A 20,639-nucleotide genomic window follows, 5' to 3' on the forward strand; every position below is an offset into this window, starting at 1 on the left:
AAGAAGTAGTAGTAGTAGATTGTCAATCCTGGCAGAGTAGAAGGGATAAAAGAGAATAGTGTGGATAAATACAAAAGAACAGAATTGTGAAGGTCCTTGATGGGCTGAGAAAAGCTAGTGGGTAGGGAATGAGGAATTCAAACTTCCCTTCTCCAAATCTGAAGTGACTTCTGCCCCTGCCCAAGTTAGCAAAAGGTTAAATAGGAGCTCAGTACCAAAAGCCTTAATCTCCTTCAAGATACTAAATACCAGGCCTTCTTGAATGCCTAAAGCCCCAAATGACTCCTACCCAGATGCCAAAATCATTGTCCTGGCAACTTCTACAATGTAGTTACTCACCAATACAAAAATCCACGTCATGCTGAAAGTATAAAATATGGAGCAGGATCAAACAAACTGAATATCAAAGTAAATAAATGATGGAAAGACCACTATACTGATTAGAGTGGCAGATAGAAGTTTGTGTGGAAGCGACGGGGGCGGGGGTCATCACATACTTCTGGACTCCCTGCTGCACAATTTTGATCTAATGTGCTGCATAAGACAAAGCCCTGCCTAAGATACATCAGTACTTTTAGCAGTGGAAAATACTTCACACACTGTATTCAAGCTTAAAATAACTTTAAATAAGAGTTTTTGCATTGTCTCCTTTGTCATTGAAAGCTTTGTAGGTAGGTATTGTGACAAAGTTCCTCCTCTGCCTTGGTGGGTCCTGCACTTATTGGTGGATTTGCTTGCCTCAGAGGTTCACGGCAGCCCTCAGTTTGGCCACTTTCGTGGCTCAAATCTACCGTTCACTCAGTGAGCCTCACAACTGGCCAGCATGGGGAAAAGGAAGAAGAACAATCCCTGCAGTCTCTCTGATCCACCTAGTGGATCGGGGAACAGGCCAGAGACCTTTCCCTTTGGTGGAACCCACAGTCCAGATCAACTTCTCCAGTATCAAGTAGTGAGCTGGGGGGATGGAGGGAACCCGGGCCCGCCCTCTACCCTGGGTTCCAGCCCAGGGCCCTGTGGATTGCAGCTGTCTACAGTGGCTCCTGTAACAGGAGACAGTGGGTGCTCCATTCCAGCTGTGTGACACCTACAACTCCCTGGGCTACTTCCCCATGGCCTCCTCCCAACACCTTCTTTATTCTCACCACAGGACCTTCCTCCTGATGTCTGATAATGCTTGTACTTCTCAGTCTTCCAGTAGTACACCTTCTCACTCTCAGGTTCTTGCGCCTCTTGCTCCCAGCTCCTCGCACACTCTCATTAACTGGAGTGAGAGCCTTTTTAAACCAGGTGTCCTGATTAGCCTTAATTAATTCTAGCAGCTTCCCAATTGGCTCCAGATGTCCTAATTAGCCTGCCTGCCTTAATTAGTTCTAGGAAGTTCCTGAGTGTTCTGGAATAGTCCCTGTTATTTTACCCAGGCAAAAGGGACCTTCTTAACCTGGAACTAATGTATCTACCTTCAACCACTCTTTTGTAACCATCTGGCCTGACCCTGTCAGAGTATGCAGTTAAAATACACACCTTTACTTAAGGTGGGATTTTCAAAGGTGCTTGAGGGAGTCAGGCACGCAACTCTCACTGAATTTCAATAGGATCTGGGCACCTAATTCAGTTAGGTGGCTTTGAAAATCACAGCCTTGATTTGGAATGGTGCGTACATAGGCATTTATATCATAGATGTAGACTAAAACATGTATTCCTGCTCCAGATATGAATAATATTCTCACCTGTCAAGTGAAGGAAAAGCACTCTGTTATTCAAGTTTCAGAAGGAAGAGGATTTGTTTGCTTGACTTAGGGGGGAAAAAGGAACTTTTATTGATCTCATTCTCTTTAACCCTTATTCTATCACCTATGTTTGGGCTGCACAACTCAGAGATACACAGTGATTATTCAGAAGCTGCGGAACATATGAACAATGTAATTAACTTTTTAATTAAATTACATTTTTATTAAATTAATGATTTAATATATCTAATTATGAAAAATGGAACACTGATGATGATTTACACTCCTCAAGATAAAATTATCTAATTTCTAAGTGCTAATTGGGCAGTAAAACCTTTATGAACATAGCTGTAAATTATTATGGCTTCCCAATTACTGGTACATTTCAGTATTAAGAACCTCACATCTAACCTGCACTTCATCATTGTGGAGAATTAACTATATATTTTTTTTACAAATATTATGTGCACCTCAGTTTCCCTATGTGATATTATCTTGCCTAGCTACATAGAGTTAAATCAAAGGTGGAAACCAACAGGAAATGAAACCATGGCAAAGATAAAGTACTATCAGAGAATATCAAGTTTCTTTGGGGAAAATGGGGAAGCCATTAACTGGGTAATACCCCTGACCTGGCTCCAACTAGACTTGCAAAGTTTACCCTTCCCCATCCTGGGCCTAGGAATAAAGGGGATATTACAATCTTAAAGATGCTGGTCTATGTAAGAAGGGGTGGGATGGGGATGAGGGCTGAATGGGCTGTCAGCAGCTGCCCAAGAGGGGATACACACAGAGCCACAGATAACATGCTACAGATCAGGGCAGTCTGCTTCTCCAAACACAGAGACGGAGGTAATTGGGCCAAGGGGTGTCCCAGTTCAGAGCAACTGCACCAGTATTCCTTCTACAGTAGAACCTCACTGTTACAAATACTTCGGGAATGGCGGTTGTTCGTAACTCTGAACAAAACTTTATGGTTGTTCTTTCAAAAGTTTACAAGAGAACGTTACTCACCTTGTGCAGTAGCTGAGGTTCTTCGAGATGAGTGTCCCCCGTTGGTGCCCTCTCCAGGTCTAGGCGCGCCACTGTGCCTCCGCTCAGAGAATCCTACATCAGTGCTCGTATGGCTCACGCACGCGTGATGCCTGCCTCATGCACCGTTGCCTGTTGAAGTGTCGCGTGAGTGACTCGGACTCCTCAGTTCCTTCTTTACCTCAGAGCCTGTATCTAGCTCCGAAGTAGAGGGGAGGAGGGTGGGTAGTGGAGCACCCACAGGGACACTCATCTCGAAGAACCTCAGTTACTGCACAAGGTGAGTAACCTTCTCTTCTTCGAGAGGTGTCCCTGTGGGTGCTCCACTCCAGGTGACTGTAAAGCAGTGCCCTTTAGGATGGTTGGGGTTTGGAGTAGGAAATAAAGCAGCATAAAGTACCGCTCAGCCAAGCTGAGTATCTGGTTTTAGGACCTTTCATGATCGCGTAATGTTTGGCAAAAGTGTGTTCAGATGCCCAGGTGGCAGCCTTGCAAACGTCTAATGGGATATTGTTTAGAAATGCCATGGAAGTCAAGATGGACCTCGTGGAATGTGCCCTGATGGTTGTTGGAGGCTGAATGCCCTTTAGCTGGTAGCATAGTCAAATACAGTCAGATATCCATTTCGAGAGCCTCTGTGTGGATATGGGTGCTCTCTTGGACCATTATGCTATGGATACAAAGAGTTTACGAGTAGCCCAAAATGATTTCGTTCTGTCCAGATAAAAAGCCAAAGCCGTTCTAATGTTCAGCGTGTGCCTTGTCGCCTTGAACCATGTGGCTTGGGGAAGAAAGTGGGGAGATGCAGTGGTTCGTTAATGTGGAAGGACGAGTGCACCTTGGGTAAGAATTTGGGATGGGTGAGTAATGTAACTTTCTCCTTAAGAAAGATAGCATAAGGGGGGGTCAGCCATAAGTGCCCCATCTCCCCCACATATCGTGGATGTGATGGCACCCAGAAAGGATACTTTAATGGACAGGTGTAACAAGGAGCAAGATGCCAAGAGTTCAAACAGTTGACGAGTTAGGACTGTTAGCAGGAGATTTAAGTCCCTGGTCCTGTTGATTTTGGGGACCTATGTGGCGAAGGAGCCAGTGACCCAGGGGGCTGCTGTCCTGAGTCAGAGACTGGTCTCAGGGACTTCTCCATGAGTTTGAGTTTGAGCCTCAAGTCCCTGTCTCTTCGTGCCCTAGCTTTAAGTTTGCTGCAACGGGCACACTTCTGGGGAACATGGGATTCACCCAGACAGTGGACACATTGTGAGTGTCCGTCTAACACTGGCATTGCCTCTCTACATGAGGTGCATCATTTGAAACCCGGTGAGCCCGGCATAACAGGGGTTAGTATCTAACTACAAGTTGAAAGAATATTTTTTTTAAATAAAGAAAGAAATGAAACTTAGTACTAAAATACTAATGGTATAAACTGGCTAACACTAAATAACTATTTATTAATCTGACTGAAAACTAGGTCTGAATGGGACTGCAGAGCTCCATCTCAGGCCGGAGACCAAAGAAAAGGAACTGAAGAGTCCAGGTTGCGCACACGACACTTCAACAGACAATGGCCTGCGGGCACTGCTGTAGGACTCTCTGAGCGGAGGCACAGGTGCGCACCTACCCCTGGGCTGGAGCACCCACCTGGAGTGGAGCACCCACAGGGACAACTCTCGAAGAAGAACTGAACATTGGCTTAATACAGCTTTGAAACTTTACTATGCAAAAGAAAAATGCTGCTTTCCATTTATTTTTTAGTAGTTGACATTTAACGAAGTACTGTATTTGCCTTTTTTTCTTTTTTTTGGCTCGGCTGCTGCCTGATTGTATACTTCCAGTTCCAAATGAGGTGTGTGGTTAACTGGTCAGTTCGTAACTCTGGTGTTTGTAACTCTGAGGTTCTTCTGTATGTGGTCCCCCAAGAGCACTCACTCTAGGTTCCCGGCTTCTCAGCCATCACCTCTCTTGGGCAGAGACCCATGTCTCTCTCCCTCTGGACTGTCATTTTTCCAGACTGCACAGTTCTACACTGTGATATCCCCAATAAGGCAGACTGCCTAAATAGGCCAACATCTGTGGTTAGCTTTCTTTCCAAAGGTTATGAACAGCTGTAATTGCCAGCAATTACAATTTACCACACAGCCCTTTATAAAGAAGCACATTTATTCTTAAGGTGAATGAATTGCAGAGAAAATATATTAAAAACAATAGAAGAACCTATGTGCATGCTAAAACCTACCAAAGATCACCCCAGCTCCAACCTCGGGCTCTAGTAGGTGTCAGTCCTTCAAAACCCACAATGGGTTTTTCCCCAGGCTATAAATTCATAACTGTCCCAGATTCAGAACAACATTGAATAGTTCATTCTTTCTTTTATACAGCTTTGCCTTTGATCATGGTTTCATGTAACAGGTGATGCAACAGACAAAGGCCCACTCCTCAGGAAGTAGCTTTAAAGGGCTGGGGTGTTGCATAATCGTAGGTGGGGAATTTGCATTCACCTCCCCTTAGATATTACCCAGGATTCCACTTCATATGTGTTGTCCCAAAAGTTCATTCTTGACTAACGCATTGTTCAATATAGTACTTACATCACATCTCCCCCCTAAAGAGGTTACATACAATATCTGTCCACAATAATACAATGGACCCCCAAAATATTTAAATTTAATTTAGTAAGTTTTTTCAAGAATATTGTAGGGAAATGCTATATCTGTTACAAAAGCTTGTGTGTAGGTAAGACCTTTGCGTGAAGAGGCTGAAAAGAAAAATGTGGAAGCTCCTAAAGCCCAAAGATTTTATTTCTTACATTGTATTGTGTCTTGAACAGTGAGTCAAATGAAACCTGAGTATAAGGCAAATCCCATTCTAATGTATATTATATTTAATAAATGCAAATATTCCTTTAATAATTAAAAAATACACAGATAAAACATGGACTTAAGAAAAATAAATGTACCCTACTACTTAGAAGTAGTGTCATGCTGATGTAGAGTAGCTACCCAAAATGGTACAGGACACTTTTTCCAGGGATGTATAATTTTTGGAGCATGATCCCATAATGCTATTAACATAATTCTACCCCAGCAATGGTAAAACATTTTCACCTGCATTACAAGCTTTGGTTTGTTCTGCTCCATTGTGTCTAATGGTTTCAACCTGAAGAAATCCCATCAACAGTGGATGTCAAAGCAGAAGTGGAAGAGTAAATAACTAGTGTTGAAGTATTTGTCCTGCACTGTAGAATGAAATAAACTTGCTCATCCATTGGTCCAGATATTATCTTTGTTGATTATGATAGTATAAATATACAGACTAGAGTGGGAAACAGATTCTGTCTGTGCAGAAATGAAATCCTCTTTCATGTATGCAGTATAGCAAGATCCACCTACACAGTGGTAACACTACTGCATACTTAGGGTCCAATTCCAGCTACCTTACACCACAACAGTGGAAGAGAGTTCAAGGAGCTTTTTCTCCCTCTTGCACATATGCACATAGGGCAGAGAGAATCTCAGTGCTTCAGCAACTCTTGACCACAACAGCAATGACAACACAGCCCATGATAATATGTACATCAAGGCAGAGGGAAAGGGTTAATGAGGCAGGGCACTATTTGGGGTCTCACTCAACTATATGAGCAGTTGCCTGAGGCCAGCACTAGTGAAGCACATGCTAGATTTCCAAAAAACTGTAATAGAAGCTCCCAGGTGAAGTATCCTATTCATTCTGAGAGTCCATTTTCCTGCCTCAACATTCCACATGGCGAGTGTTGCACAGGTGCTGCGCTACAATACCCTCCCCGCATCTCTGCTCCCTCCGTCCCCAGTTCCACAACCCTTTCTGCTCAGCTTTAAAAGCCACAAAAGATCTCTTGGTGGTTTTTATTCACTAAGTCCAAATCTTCCCTGAATAGTATTAGAAAACCTTCTCTGTGACTGGGAAGGAAAGAGGTGGTCCTCTGGTCCTGCCCCAATCCTCAGCCATCTCCTGCCTATTGGCATGCAGGAAGCCACTGGTTCTGCTACCTGGGAGTCCTATGTATCCACAAAGGGTACAGGACTTGCCTCTAATAGAGTACAGACAATTTACCGTTCAAAACACATTATATGGGGAGAAGATACCTATGCCTATGTACATTGCTTAACACGTTGCATTATGAAAAATTCTTGTGACTTTCTAAAGGAGATCTTAGACCTCCATTGTTTAGAGCATGAGGGCAGAATCAGGGTTCCACAGGCAACTGTAAATCTGGCATTTTCTTACTTACAAGCACTTGATGATGCAACCTAAATAGCTTTCTTTTAACAAATACAATATTTGTATATTAATAGAAAATTTATATTAAATAATACATATACGCCTAATTAAAGCCAGGGTTAAAATGTCATTTTGGCTAAAACCTAACTGTCTCCGAGTATTCACAGGTTTGGAATACTGAGATTTCTAAGCTCCAGACACAGAACTCCTTTACAAGATACTCATGTTAGCAAGATTTACAAAAATTGCAATAATTAATTTTACATACGGAAACAGGCTTATCTCAATCCACTTGTAAAATATACTGAGTGAAAAGAGTGAAAAACAAAAGTATTAAATTATTTAATAGTAAGAAATAATTAAATCTTTCTTCATGAAATGTATAATAAATCATGCACTAAAGTAAAAAGAATTCCTTCCTATGGAAACGTCAACTATAGTAATAACAAGCTAAATCCTATTAGATATAGAAACAATTTCTTACTGCTAAATGAAAGTTAATAAGTAGGAACTATGACAATATTCTTACTATGTTATTTTCACACCATCATTTGCATCCTCTTTGACAAAGATACATGTATCCTAACATTCCACAACTTTACCTTGTATGTCAACTTGTTCTTGGTATAATTGGGCACCATTAGGACCTTCTGAGTAATTTGTCTCACTTGACAGTCTATCACGATATGATCCAGTGCAAGAGGTTTCCTCCCTATTCCCTTAAGGCCAAAGATGTGTTCAGTGCCATCTGTTTCATTTTGCAGAATAAGCTTGCCCTGTGACAAAGAAAAAAATGAGGACATTTCAGCACTGCGTGAGTCTCGCATGGCTGCCAGACAAACTCCCTTAACCTAATTAATCTTGAGTCCAGGTAGTGAAACAAGCTTTCAGGGAGGTGTTGTCTGTTTACTCTCCAGCATATATGTAAACACTTCTGCTGAATTAATGAAGACAAACTTCAGGAAGAATGAGTTTTATTTCTAATTTTCCTATATTACAGAGTTAGCAGTATAGTGCCTCACGTATATTGATTATACACTTGTTTACTTCTACTCATCAAACAAATATACCTTCCAAGAAAATATTTTCTGAACCATCACTATTCCTAATTAACATGAAAAACTGGAAGAGAAAGGTACTTCTTTGTTCCAGCAGTACCCATCCAACAGAATCCTGTGCAGGAGGTAGCTCTTGGTACTAAACTTTTCTGAATCAATTTTATTTACTATACACAAGAAAGAGACAACAGTAACTCTTTCTTTTATCTGTTATATGAATCCTCATACACAATAAATTACAAATAAAATTTGCCTATGTCGTTTTTGTATCTTGGACTTCAACATTATTGCTGGTTTTCACAGAATAACTTTGCCTAGTAGCTTTGCCCACTGCATTGATCAGAATAATAGAATTCTATTAACATTTTGGGAAACTACAAAATGAGAACTCAGATCATTAATATCCACCCTCAAAACCTATGAATTTTATTCCGTCTTTGAATGATAACTGCAGCAACACATTTATGGATGAAACTAAAACAGTGAAATCTTAAAACCATTAAGTAACAAGGCTGAAGCTGACCTGTTTGCAACTCACTATTGTTTGGCTATTTAAATTCTGATCAGATTTAAATCAATGGCCTAGGAGGAAGAAACTTTGCATCTTGCTAAAATTGACTGTTGGTGGAATTTGGCCCCAAAGGGAATGATTTTGTCAGACTGTTTAAAAAAAATGAAGACCCTTCTGAAAACCATCAATTGGGACGAATTCCTGTGGATTATAATTTTAAAAGAAAGATAAAGAAAATGCAATCAGCATCTGAACTATCTACTGAACTCCAGCATCCACAGCTTTCTTTCATAAGCTAACTCCATTTTGGGGATCCTCATTCTGGTAGGAAAGATAAAGAGCAGATGCATCAATACTACACTAACAGAGAATGAGAATTTTAAGAGTATTGAGAGAGCAGGGACCTGCTGGGGAAGTCTCTATAATAATGAGGACCTGGGGGGAAATCCTGGCCCCATTCAAATCAATGACAAAGTTCCCATTGACTTCAGTGGAGCCAGGATTTCACCACTAGAGTACAGACAAGGGTATTAAAGTAGTCCAGGATGGAGAGAAAGGACCGCACTAAAAACTGACAAAATCTGCCCTCTGGGTGGGAGTACATAGGTTTTGTGTGGGTGACCTACCTCTTGATATTTTGCTGAGAGACTGAGATTCCAAAGAACTGGTGTTTCATGCCTGACCGGTTGTGTGTAGGGATCTACATGTGATACATGTCTGCTGAGTATGTGCAAACACACTAAATGCTTTATACCTACATAAATAGAATTTGGATATGTGATGATATTATATATATATATTATATATATATATATATGTGATGCAATATATGTGATGCAATATCACATATCCAAATTCTATTCTCATGTACACTGAAGTAACTCCTCTGAAGCTAGTGAAGTTGCAACAGTGTAACAGAGTGAGCTATGGCTATCCACACACACAGATTATATACTCCAAACAAAAATATTGTGCAGTATCTGTGCCTAACAAATAAATAATAAATGATTAATAATATTAGTGTAACATTAAGAATGAGAAACCAAACACTCAGAAGTTAGAAAATATAGAGTTAAACACGAATACTCAACCCTTAAATCTAACCCTTCAGGCATATCCTTTAAAATGTGGCTTCTCCTTACATCCTATATTATTTTTCAAATATAATATATAATTCAAACATACAAAAAGCTTATTGAAAATAATTAATAATTGCTAAGAATAAAATATATCCAACTCCAACTCTCATGAAGCAGGAAATATAGAGTACAACCACACAATGATCTTAACTCTGTTGTCTGTGTAATGACAAAAAGAAAAGGAGTACTTGTGGCACCTTAGAGACTAACAAATTTATTTGAGCATAAGCTTTCGTGAGCTGTAGCCACAAGTACTCCTTTTCTTTTTGCGAATACAGACTAACACGCCTGCAACTCTGAAACCTGTGTAATGACAGCGTTCCCAGGGAATAATTCCATATTCCCTAGCTTGGGTTGTTTTAGTTTAGATGAGGTTTGTCTTTAGGACTGTTAACTCTTTTAGGAGGGTTTGTATTTTTGTTACTGGATTTGTGAACTACATTATACTGATGTTAGTAAGGAATCTGAATAGGTTATTGTAGTTTGTAGAAAGTAATTATTTTGTGTTAGGCAAAAGAGTGGTACTGTAAATTTGTGTTTTTGTATGGCATGCCAAACACCAGAGTAGCTCAGTACAAACTACTTCCTGTTAAAAGCTGAAACAGCCCTTGCCCTGGTATGTACCTCATAATATCCAGAATGGCAACTACCATTGGCACAGAGTGCCTGGGAATCCACCCCAATGTGAGCAATGACATACCTATCAATGGAAATTAATGAATGAACTAATATAACATCCATTCCTATAGAATCCCCATGACATATATGTGCAATGAGGGATACTCAATGTTATTAAAGAACCTTAAAATTGGCATTTCCTGAATTTACTGATTAAATAAAGGCTGGAATGCACTGTACATATTTGTAATTAGAGTGTTTGCAATTTGTATAGAATACCTAATAATTTTAATAAAATTGGGTGGGCAGAGAGAGAGGGTAGGACCACGAGAAAAGAAAAATTGACCATACAAATATTAGCCTAAGCTCCCCTGAAGGCAGCTTATTTCATGTACGTCCTCAGGAAAAAGTCTTGCCCTGAATAACCCTGATTCAGAAAACCTTGTAAGCAGATGCTTAATATTAAACACCTGCTTAAGGGGTTTCCTGGAGTGTAGGCACAGTTTTATGCGTAGCAGCACTTCTTATAAAGGCTGAAAGTCTCTTTTCTCTTACCAGAGTTACACACTCAGCAATGGGCTTAAACATGAGAGGATACTGTGTTGTTTCACCTGGACCCACATATATGAGAGGAGGGCCATAAAAACAATGTCCCTCTAGGATTGCTTGAAGTTTCCAGTCCTGATTAGACATATTACTCTGGGGGGAAAAAAACAGATGTCATCCAAATGGTACTTTTAAAATTACAACATACATTTACCTGCAATTGCAGCTACATTTAACTTTCTTGCCATTAATTCTTAGAATGGACACCAAATCAGATCACAATCTTTATTTTTTCAAAAGTGCCAACTCAGAGCAGATTTTAGGAAAATAAGATTATATTTTTAAAAGTTTAAATGTATTCAACCATAAGTTCAATAATGCTGGCACTATAGGTACTAGTAGGAATGCTCTAAAAATTCATGTATTACGTAGTCGTACTATAAAATAAGTTTGATTGTACTTATAATTATGGGCTCAATCTAACCATATGCACTCAGATACTGACTCTGCTAAACACTAAACTGTTTAGCAGACAGACTGTCCTGTGGCAGAACCCAAAGCATGAAAGAAAAACCAACAGTTATGTGTTGACAAGTTGGAGGCTCAATGGGAGATGAAGAGCTCATGCAAATACGTTTTTCTCTCATGCTCCACAACATCAGAATCTCATCCTCTTTAAAACCAGCACACCCTTTATCCAGCAACACACAAAAGAAACTCCAGTTCTAGGAGCAGGCCCCATAGACAGGCTGAGCAGATCAATATCCATTATCTAATTTATTATTTAAAAAGGAAAATAAAATTAGGAGAAATAAATATCCCATCATTTTGATTGGTTATGGCATGGTAAAAAGGAGCAAAGTTGAAATTTTGGTGCAGAATATGGCTCCTTTATAATTTTTTTTCCTATGGCTGACAGATCTACTCATGATGTCAGCCAGGAAATATGGCTTAAAATAGCCATAGGCCTTTGATTCCCCTATCGGTACAGAGACAGAGACCAATACATGATGTAAACTGCTCTCTCTGGCCTCAAACAGGAAAAGATCAGTCAGCCAGAGAAGAGCAACTGTATCACCTTCGAAATTCTTCCATAGCTGAATGCTGTTCATTAGTTGAAGAAGGACCTGCCCACACATGGAAGTACAGTGTCACAGTATTAATCTATAGTAATCACACTATTATGCCCGAGATACTGCAGAATTTCCTTATACATAGAACAGAAAAAACTGTATCAATACATAGCTTCAAATAATGGAGTTTAATTTTACTTTTAAAAAACAACTTGAAAATTGCATAAAACAACAACACTATCAAAGTCAAACACTAACGTGTTAGGAAATTCCAAAATTTAGGTTGCCTGGGCAATCTTAATTCTAATCCCTTGGACATATGCATTGTCATACATTTTTTAATTTTCTGAACCCTGCTTTGTTCAGGGCTTGATCCAAAGCCCATAGAAGTAATTGGGAGTCTTTCCATTGATTTCCTTTGGCTTTGGATCAGCTTGTGAGTATACAGGATGATCAGTGCCCAGGAAATCATGCAAGATTACGGAACAGATGAGGCTGTTGACTGTAGAACCTCTGCCTCATTCCTTCAAGAAACTGCAAGATAGTGGTGAATGAGAAAAGGAAGTTCAGGAAGTGAAAGGAGTGTGATGTGATTAAAGAAGTTGAATATCACACAGGAGAGGTGGGTTCTAGCCCTACATCTGCCATGGAGTTCCGACGTGATGCTAGGCAAGCCAGGTAAACCAAAGTTTTCAGAGGTGGCCACTAACTGTGGATGCCTCATTTTCTGGTTGTCCAACAGAAAACACCTGGGGTCTGATTTGTAGGAGTTCTGAGCATTCACAACAGCAGCTGAAGTCAGTGTGTGCTGTGGAAGCTGAGCTCCGCACCCATTAAGGCAGTGTGCTCTGAAGAAATGAGCACAGGATTGGGATTCAAAAGACTCTGACATCTTATCCTCACTCTGCCACTAGCTCACTGTGTAGCCTGGGCAAGTAACCTTGCCTTTCAGTTTCCATTCCCCCACTTGTAAAACTGCGAATAATAAGTTGCCCACCTGCCACACCAGAGTGTTGTGAGGATTAATTTGTTAATGTCTCTACAGTACTTTGAACAGAAAGTGCTATAAAATGCTAAACAGCATCCAAAATCATCAGGCCTCAAGTGTCAAGTTGGGGAAATTTCATCCTTAATACACCAATTTCATCATCTGTTAAAACACTCCCTTCCATACAAGGGTGTTGCAAAGATAAACTCATTAATGTCAAGCATCACTCCTGTGATGAGTGCCATAGAAAAGCCCATGAAGAAATTATTCCTTCTCTATTCAGAGCAGGGTATAGTGGCCTGCAGTAAATAAGACCTGCGGCACACATAAAATGAGGACGACAAAAATATTGAACCACCACTTCATTCCTTGCACACCATCTATCCTGCGCACTGAAGGTAACAGGGGCTCTGTGGAAAATGTAAATAAAGTATGCAGTCCTTCAATTAAAGACTGTGTCATTATGCATATACACAAGAGAGTAGAAACTAATGTTGCCCAGATAACCTTAATTCGGACATTTCCCAACTTTTTAGTGCTTTACTTGCAAATTTAATAACGTTTTAAAACAGGCTGGGATCTGTGTGTGTGTGTGTGTGTGCGCGCGCGTGTATGTGTGTTTTCTAAATGTACATTTAATATAACCCCATGATTTTTCCCTACTTTTCTTTTGTCTTAATAATAAAAAGATATTGCAAGGAAAAGAGAGTGAAAAGATTGCATTAGGAAATGTTTCACTTTCAGTGTTTCTTTGTTAACTACTTTCAGAACAACCTCCTTGGTTATTTTCAGTGTTTCACTGTGCTTTCACAATACTGTCCTTCTCCAGACAAGCTACTGCTCTCATGTCTGATCATGGATCCCTCCCCTCTTCTTGTCCCATCAGATCTCAGTGTGACTTTCTCAGTGTGACTATCACTCTCTATTCTTCCTGACCACCTCACCCAAAATATTGTATGTGCAGCACTCTCAACTCCTGGTGCAAACCTTAGGTAACATTTTCACTTCTAACAGAACCTTTAAGTCTTCCTCTTGTTGTTTTATGCCACATCGTTTTCTCTCTTTATCTTTTAATTTGAGACAGTCTGCTGATGGCCTCAAAAGCTTGAAAATGTCTTCTCTGAAGAAGATACCCAACCCTACAGCTCAAAATTCACACTTTGACTCTTTCTCTCTCTAATCTATCTTTTTGGTCTGTTGGCTTACACCATAATTGTGCACTATGGGATTTCTTGCATCAGTTTCTGGAGCATCACGTCCTGGTCATTGCTGGAGATAAATTATTAGAGTAGATCAGAATAGTCATTAATCTAATATGTTAACTACTGAACCCCTCTCTTACACCATAGCTTCTTAGTATTGAATGCTTCAAATATTTAACTTTTGAATACACTTTTCTAATGTATCTATATTACATATTATTAGTGCTCTGTGTCTGTCACGGAGGTTACGGAAGTCACGGATTCTGTGACTTTCTGCGATCTCCATGATTTCTGCAGTGGCAAGTGGGGCTAACACTGGGGCCACCCAAGCAGATGGCTCTGAGGCCAGCTGTCCAGTGGCCCGAGGGCCAGCCACAATGGCCACTGCTGGAGCAGCTCTGCAGCCAGCCACTCAGGCAGCCTCGCAGCCAGCCTCACTGGCCGCTGCTCAGGTGGCCCCGGGCAGCTGGCCCCGGGAACCACCTGAGCAGTGGCCAGTGTGTCTGGCCCCAGGGACTTCCTGAGCCGCGGTCCCTGGGGTGGCCATAGCAGCTGCTGCTCAGCGGCCCAGGCAGCAGTCCCAGGGCAGCAGAAGCAGCCACTGCTCCGGCAGCTCCCTGCAGCTGGTGCCACTGGCCATGGCCGCTCTCCCAGCAGTGGCCCCCCGGGATGCCCGCACCAGTAGCGCCACCCCCTACCCCCCAAAATTTAGTCAGGGGTATTTATAGTATAAGTCATGGACAGGTCATGGGCTGTGAATTTTTGTTTATTTCCCATGACCTGTCCATAACTTTTACTAAAAATACCCATGACTAAATCGTAGCCTTACATATTATTTACAACCTCACATTTCTCTTAAATAATTATTTTTAAAAACAATTTCTTTTTTGTGGGGAAAAATACAGATCATATTAATGTACAATATTTAATTCTGCTATCATGCTCCTTAATTCAGATTTCTGCTTTCCTTCCATTGCCAGAAATCTTACATGTAGTATTCATACTACTCATACCAATCTTTTCCCCACTACTTGCAATATCCTATATATTAATAAGTGTCAGTCACAGAAGAAAAATCATTAGGAATAACAGACTAAATAGTTATTTAGGTGGACCGAAAACAATCAGTAACTCTTTTCCCTAAACAAGTTTTATGTTTGCATACCATTTAGACTTTGGGCAACAAGATAAAGTCAGTATTTCAGTACTTTTATGGGTTCTAGGATACATAGATGTTCATTTTAATTTAAAAGGCTGAATCCAATAATCCTGAATCTTGATTTAACCTTCTAATTATAAAATGGACTTACTATCGGTAGGTCCTGAATCACGGCCTGATAGGCTGGTGTTACAAATTCAAGCTCAGCCTCAGTACTGTCTGTATTCACCACACACTCAATCAAGTAGACCCGGATATCATAGGAAGATTGCAGCAGAATCTGGCAGGGATAGCGACCAGGATATTGTGGAGTAAATTTTATAGGAAGTTCAACTGCTGTATCTTTATCTTAAAAAAAAAAAAAGTACAATTATGTAAAGCATTCCAAAAATATTTCACACACAAACATCTGGAGAGACATATGCAGTTTGTATAAGGAGATTCTTTCTACAGTACACACATCACACAAGTAACTCTGGAATCACAGAAGTCTTTTCACTTATACATAGTCAAAATTAATTTTGCTAGAGAGAAACTTTTGAATATATTTAAGCTTCCAAATAACATTATTTTGTATAATTTCTTGTTCTGCGTAGAGAAAATATATTAAAAGATCTATTTACTTATTATATTTAGAAAAGTTTATTGCGTATGAATCTTTTTCCAGATACCATATACATAGTGACTACCACTTAAAAACATTTGTCAACAATTATTATGCAGTGGTATCTGACACAGACTCAGACTTTAAACCCATAAGTGACCATCATGATAATCTAATCTGACACTGCAGGCCACAGAACCTCGCCCACCCACTCCTGTAATAGACCCATCACCTCTGTCTGAGTTACTGAAGTCCTCAAATCATGTTTAAAGACTTCAAGTTACAGAGAATCCACCATTTACACTAGTTTAAACCTTCAAGTGACCCGTGCCCCATGCTGCAGAGGAAGGCAAAAAAATCCTACAGTCTCTAGCAATCTGAACCTGGGGAAAATTCCTTCCCGATCCCAAATATGGTGATCAGTTAGACCGTGAGCATGTGGGCAAGACCCTCCAGCCAGACACCTGGGAAAGAATTCTCTGGAGTAAGTCAGAGCTCTCCCCATCTAGTGTCCCATCAGTGGCTCTTGGAGATATTTACTACCAGCAGTCGCAGGTGGCTACATGCCATTGTAAGCAGTTTCATCATATCATTCCCTCCATAAACTTATTAAGACCATTTTTAAAGCCAGTCAGGACATAACTCAGTATAGAAAATAACTATAATATTGCAGATACCATTGACCATAACACTCCCCCTGTGATCTACACATCTCTCTTTCTGTGATCCAGGGCAAAGGGTCAGCCTCCCCATGAACTCTGCAGAGGGCCCAGTGCAGAAAAGGAGGGGAAGACATGTGAGGCAAGATAGTGGCTGTGAGCAGAAAGAGGTATTGTTATTCCCAGGAGCATCCCCCCACAAGCCCTTCAGGGAATTCGCAAAAAGTGAATGCAGCTTGCAGCGACAATAGCTTCTCTGTGGTTCCCTTTATGCTGAAGAACCCACCTTCATGAAGACTTCCAAGGGTAGCTACCAATGCAGAAAGACCTACATGGAATATAGAGCAGTGCAGAGGCACAGAACTTTAATACAGCTGGAACTGAGATCCACAGGGTTTGAAGACACCACCACACAGTTTGTTCCACAAGGGAGGACATATCCCACCTACCTCAGCTAAGAGCTTGGAAAAGAACTCATACAATGTTTTCCTCCTCCACTCTCCCCTCCACTGGGTTATTTTGTAGAAAGGAGGCAATCAGGCTTAATGTGTGACGTTATTTTCAAATGATATTTTAATGGCAACTATTGTGTTTTAAAAATGCAATCAATCTTCATTTACAATGCTGCTCTATTTCACAAATGATATTGCCCACTTATTCAATTCTCACCTCTCTGAAAATTGTACAGCAAACCAATACTTCCCTGTTGCTTTACTGTGTTCCAAAAAGTTGATACTTCTCTTGGCTGTTCCCTCCATTATTTCATAAAAATAGCTCAAGTTCAAAGGATGAATAATATAGCATTACATTATGAGCCTTTCAACATTACTAGGCTATCAAAAAGATTATAAATTGTACCTCAGGTTCAACCTTCTCTGAAATAAATTAGCTTGTTCTCTCATAAAGACAAGATTAATGACCTACTAATTTATGAATTATTACCCTTTTTCTGTTTTGTCACTAAGTTATTATTCCCAAAGGCTATCTTCCACAAAAATGTCCCAGGTTTGTCAGTCATGCAAGTAATAAAACTCCCTTTCTTATACCTGATTCATAAATATATTTCCTGCAAATTTTACTGTAACCCTATCTGATCAGTCAATTTGTAGGACTACATAGAGGATATCCAAACCAATATACATATCTAAATCATTAGTGATATATTTTAAGTACTTGCAGTACTTCAAGGTAAGATGGAATTGTGACATTGCACTCCAAATGTTTTATGAAAATATGCTTTGGATGTGAATATAATGTAACTGAAATATGCTTTATGCAAAAGGTCTCTTGTAAGGTATCATCACAAAGCTTATAATCTACTGAGTGTGTTCATCCTATTTGTATGCATACAACATTCTTGTATCTGAAGCTAGAAATATAAAGTATAACACTGAGGTCCTACTGTAATTATGCAAAGTGTGGGCCATTAATGGTGGTTTAGAATCTTGATGGCTCCCATTAACCAGAACAATTAACTGTAGATGGCTTTGTTTACTTGCAAGCCTTCCTGTGAGTCAGGCCCAGAAGAATGGAGGCTGGGGTCTCACAGGACATGTGACTATATCACATGATACTGGAATCCATCTTAAATCTGGTACTTTCCCATTTAGAAGGAGGAGTGGGAACCCAGAGAGACAAAAGAGTCCCACCTGGTGCCAAAGCTATAAAAGGGGGTGGAATAGAAAAAGAGGGGTGCCAGTCATGAGAAAACCCCCAGTTTCCACCTAAGATGTCTGCTGGAACTAACAAGGACTGTACCAGAGGAAAGGATTTGGAGTCTAGTCTGTGAAAGAAGCTTATTGGAACATCTCTGAGGGTAAGATTTTACCTGTAATTAGTTTCTTAATGTATTAGGCTTAGACTTGCGTGTTTTTGCTTTATTTTGCTTGGTGACTTACTTTTTTCTGTCTGTTATTACTTGAAACCACTTATATCCTACTTTTTATACTTAATAAAATCACTTTTGTTTATTAATTAACCCAGAGTAAGTGATTAATACCTGGGGGAGCAAACAGCCGTGCATATCTTTCTATCAGTGTTAGAGAGGGTGGACAATGTATGAGTTTACCCTGTATAAGCTTTATACAGAGTAAAGCGGATTTATTTGGGGTTTGGATCCCATTGGGAACTGGGTGTCTGGGTGCTGGGGATAGGTGACCTGCTGAGCAGTTTTTGGTTAAAATCTGCAGCTTTGGGGGCACGGACCAGACCTGGGTCTGTGTTGTATCAGGCTTGCATGTCTGGCTCAACAAGGCAGGGCTCTGGAGTCCCAAGCTTTGGCAGGGAAAACAGGCTCAGAGGTAAGCTCAGCACGACAGGTGACAGTCCCAAGCGGGTCTCTGTGACCGAACTCATCACAGGAATGTCTGTCCTCACATAGTCCAGTTATTGTCAATATACTGTAGTATATTTTGCATGATGTGGAAGCTCCAAAATGTTTTGTAGTAATAAGAGGAATTTTAAAATGTTATGTACTATAGAAGCTTATTATTGGGGTAAATACTGCTCCCCCTATTGTACCCCTATGATCATTTAGAGTCCACTCCTGACTAACCAGAACAGATTCAGTTCTATTACAGTGGGGAGGGCAGTTTATCACATCCTCCATAAGGTTCTATAGCCTCCATGTGCCACTTATATGTGCTGCAACTGCAACTGGGGATAAATTCCTCCCTTCATAAGCCCTATGGAAATGCATTCTGCTAACACAGGCTGTGAGCTGGGAAGATTATTTCCTATATTATTTTGAGACAGGACATTCAAGTGTTTCACAAGACACTCAAGCTCAATAATATTAGGATAAAATCTAGTAAATTAACAACTAAAATTCTTCATTTTAAATGTTAATTTAATATAGAGGTGTATGAGTAGTGAATCACTAAACCAATCGTCCCCCAAAATTTTTGTCCACATCCCTCCCTTACCTGGTCTGCTCCCCTCCAGGGACCACAGTCGGGAGCCGGGGCTGGGAGCAGGGCCAGCGCTGCCACTGGTGCCTCAGCCAGGAGCGAGGCTGCGGTCAGGGCCAGGGCCTGCAATCAGGGCCAGGGCCTGCAATCAGGGCGTGGGCCTGCAATCAGGGCCAGGAGCCACGTTTGGGAGCAGAGCTGTGTCCGGGAGTGGGGATGGGAGCCGGTGGCTGAGGCTGGGGCCAGGGCCAGGGCTGAGGTCAGAGTGGAGATGGGGGCAGAGCAGTGTTGGGTGGTGTTCCCTCTGTCCCCCATGGGGGCTGGCCTGCCCCCCCTCGAATGTTCCTCCGCACCCTCCTAGGGAGGCATGCCCCATAGTTTGGGGACCACTGCACTAGACCCATCTATGGTTGTTGCATTTTGTATACCCTAAAGGTGAAATGCATGCCTTATGGATATTACATTTATTTTTTATATTTGGTTTGGGCAGTGCTTTTATAAAATATTCATTTCACATGCATAAAGCAAATATTTAAGTTCAGGAATAGGTAATCTGAATAACTATGATCAATGAAAGGGAAAGCAAGGAAATGTGTAATGTTTATTTCATATGATCAAGTACTTTACTCCCTAGAAAATGATTTAAGTGAGACTGAATTGTCAAGTCAAATCAATTACAACAAATACTTTCTAAAAATCTTCCGAGATAAATGAAGGTTGTTCCCTTCTTCAGAATGCCACTTTTAATGCATGCAGTAAGGTAATCAGGACTTAAGATTTTCTCAAACCAAAATGTTTTTCTTCTTTTTCTGTCTCTTGCGCTACAGTAAGCACAAAGGCTTTTGCAAAGATTAGATTAGGAATGAATTCACCGACTTGCTGAAAATCATCGACAGGGTCGCAACAGTGGCAACCAGGGCAGCAGTTGAGAGCACATGTAGGAAAGTGGGGATGGTGGACAACAGGCAGGCCAACTCCTCACATCAGGACCTGCACCATGATTCCCTGGAAGTGAATGATGGCCCCAAGCTTCTCCCTGGACCCAATGAGAAGCAGAAAACACCAGCAATAGTGGGTGTGATTTCTCCAGATGGGGATTTTTCCTTTGCAGGGATTGTGTGCATGGGTTGTGGAGGACAGGACAGCAGGATGCTCTG

At 40.8% G+C, this 20,639-nt stretch overlaps 1 protein-coding gene across 1 annotated transcript in view; it reads right to left on the reverse strand.

Annotated features, from left to right (window-relative positions):
• CFAP47 (cilia and flagella associated protein 47) overlaps nucleotides 1-20,639 on the reverse strand; it is a 635,949-nt gene that overhangs the window by 284,650 nt on the left and 330,660 nt on the right. Inside the window, exons 46-48 of the mRNA XM_074968655.1 lie at nucleotides 15,462-15,658; nucleotides 10,898-11,041; nucleotides 7,619-7,792 (exon numbers count right to left, since the gene is read on the reverse strand). Coding sequence (XP_074824756.1) covers nucleotides 7,619-7,792; nucleotides 10,898-11,041; nucleotides 15,462-15,658 — 515 coding nt within the window. The remainder of the gene's footprint in view (nucleotides 1-7,618; nucleotides 7,793-10,897; nucleotides 11,042-15,461; nucleotides 15,659-20,639) is intronic.

The sequence above is a fragment of the Natator depressus genome, chromosome 1 (genome assembly GCF_965152275.1).
Source record: "Natator depressus isolate rNatDep1 chromosome 1, rNatDep2.hap1, whole genome shotgun sequence".
In the NCBI taxonomy this organism is placed as follows: domain Eukaryota; kingdom Metazoa; phylum Chordata; order Testudines; family Cheloniidae; genus Natator; species Natator depressus.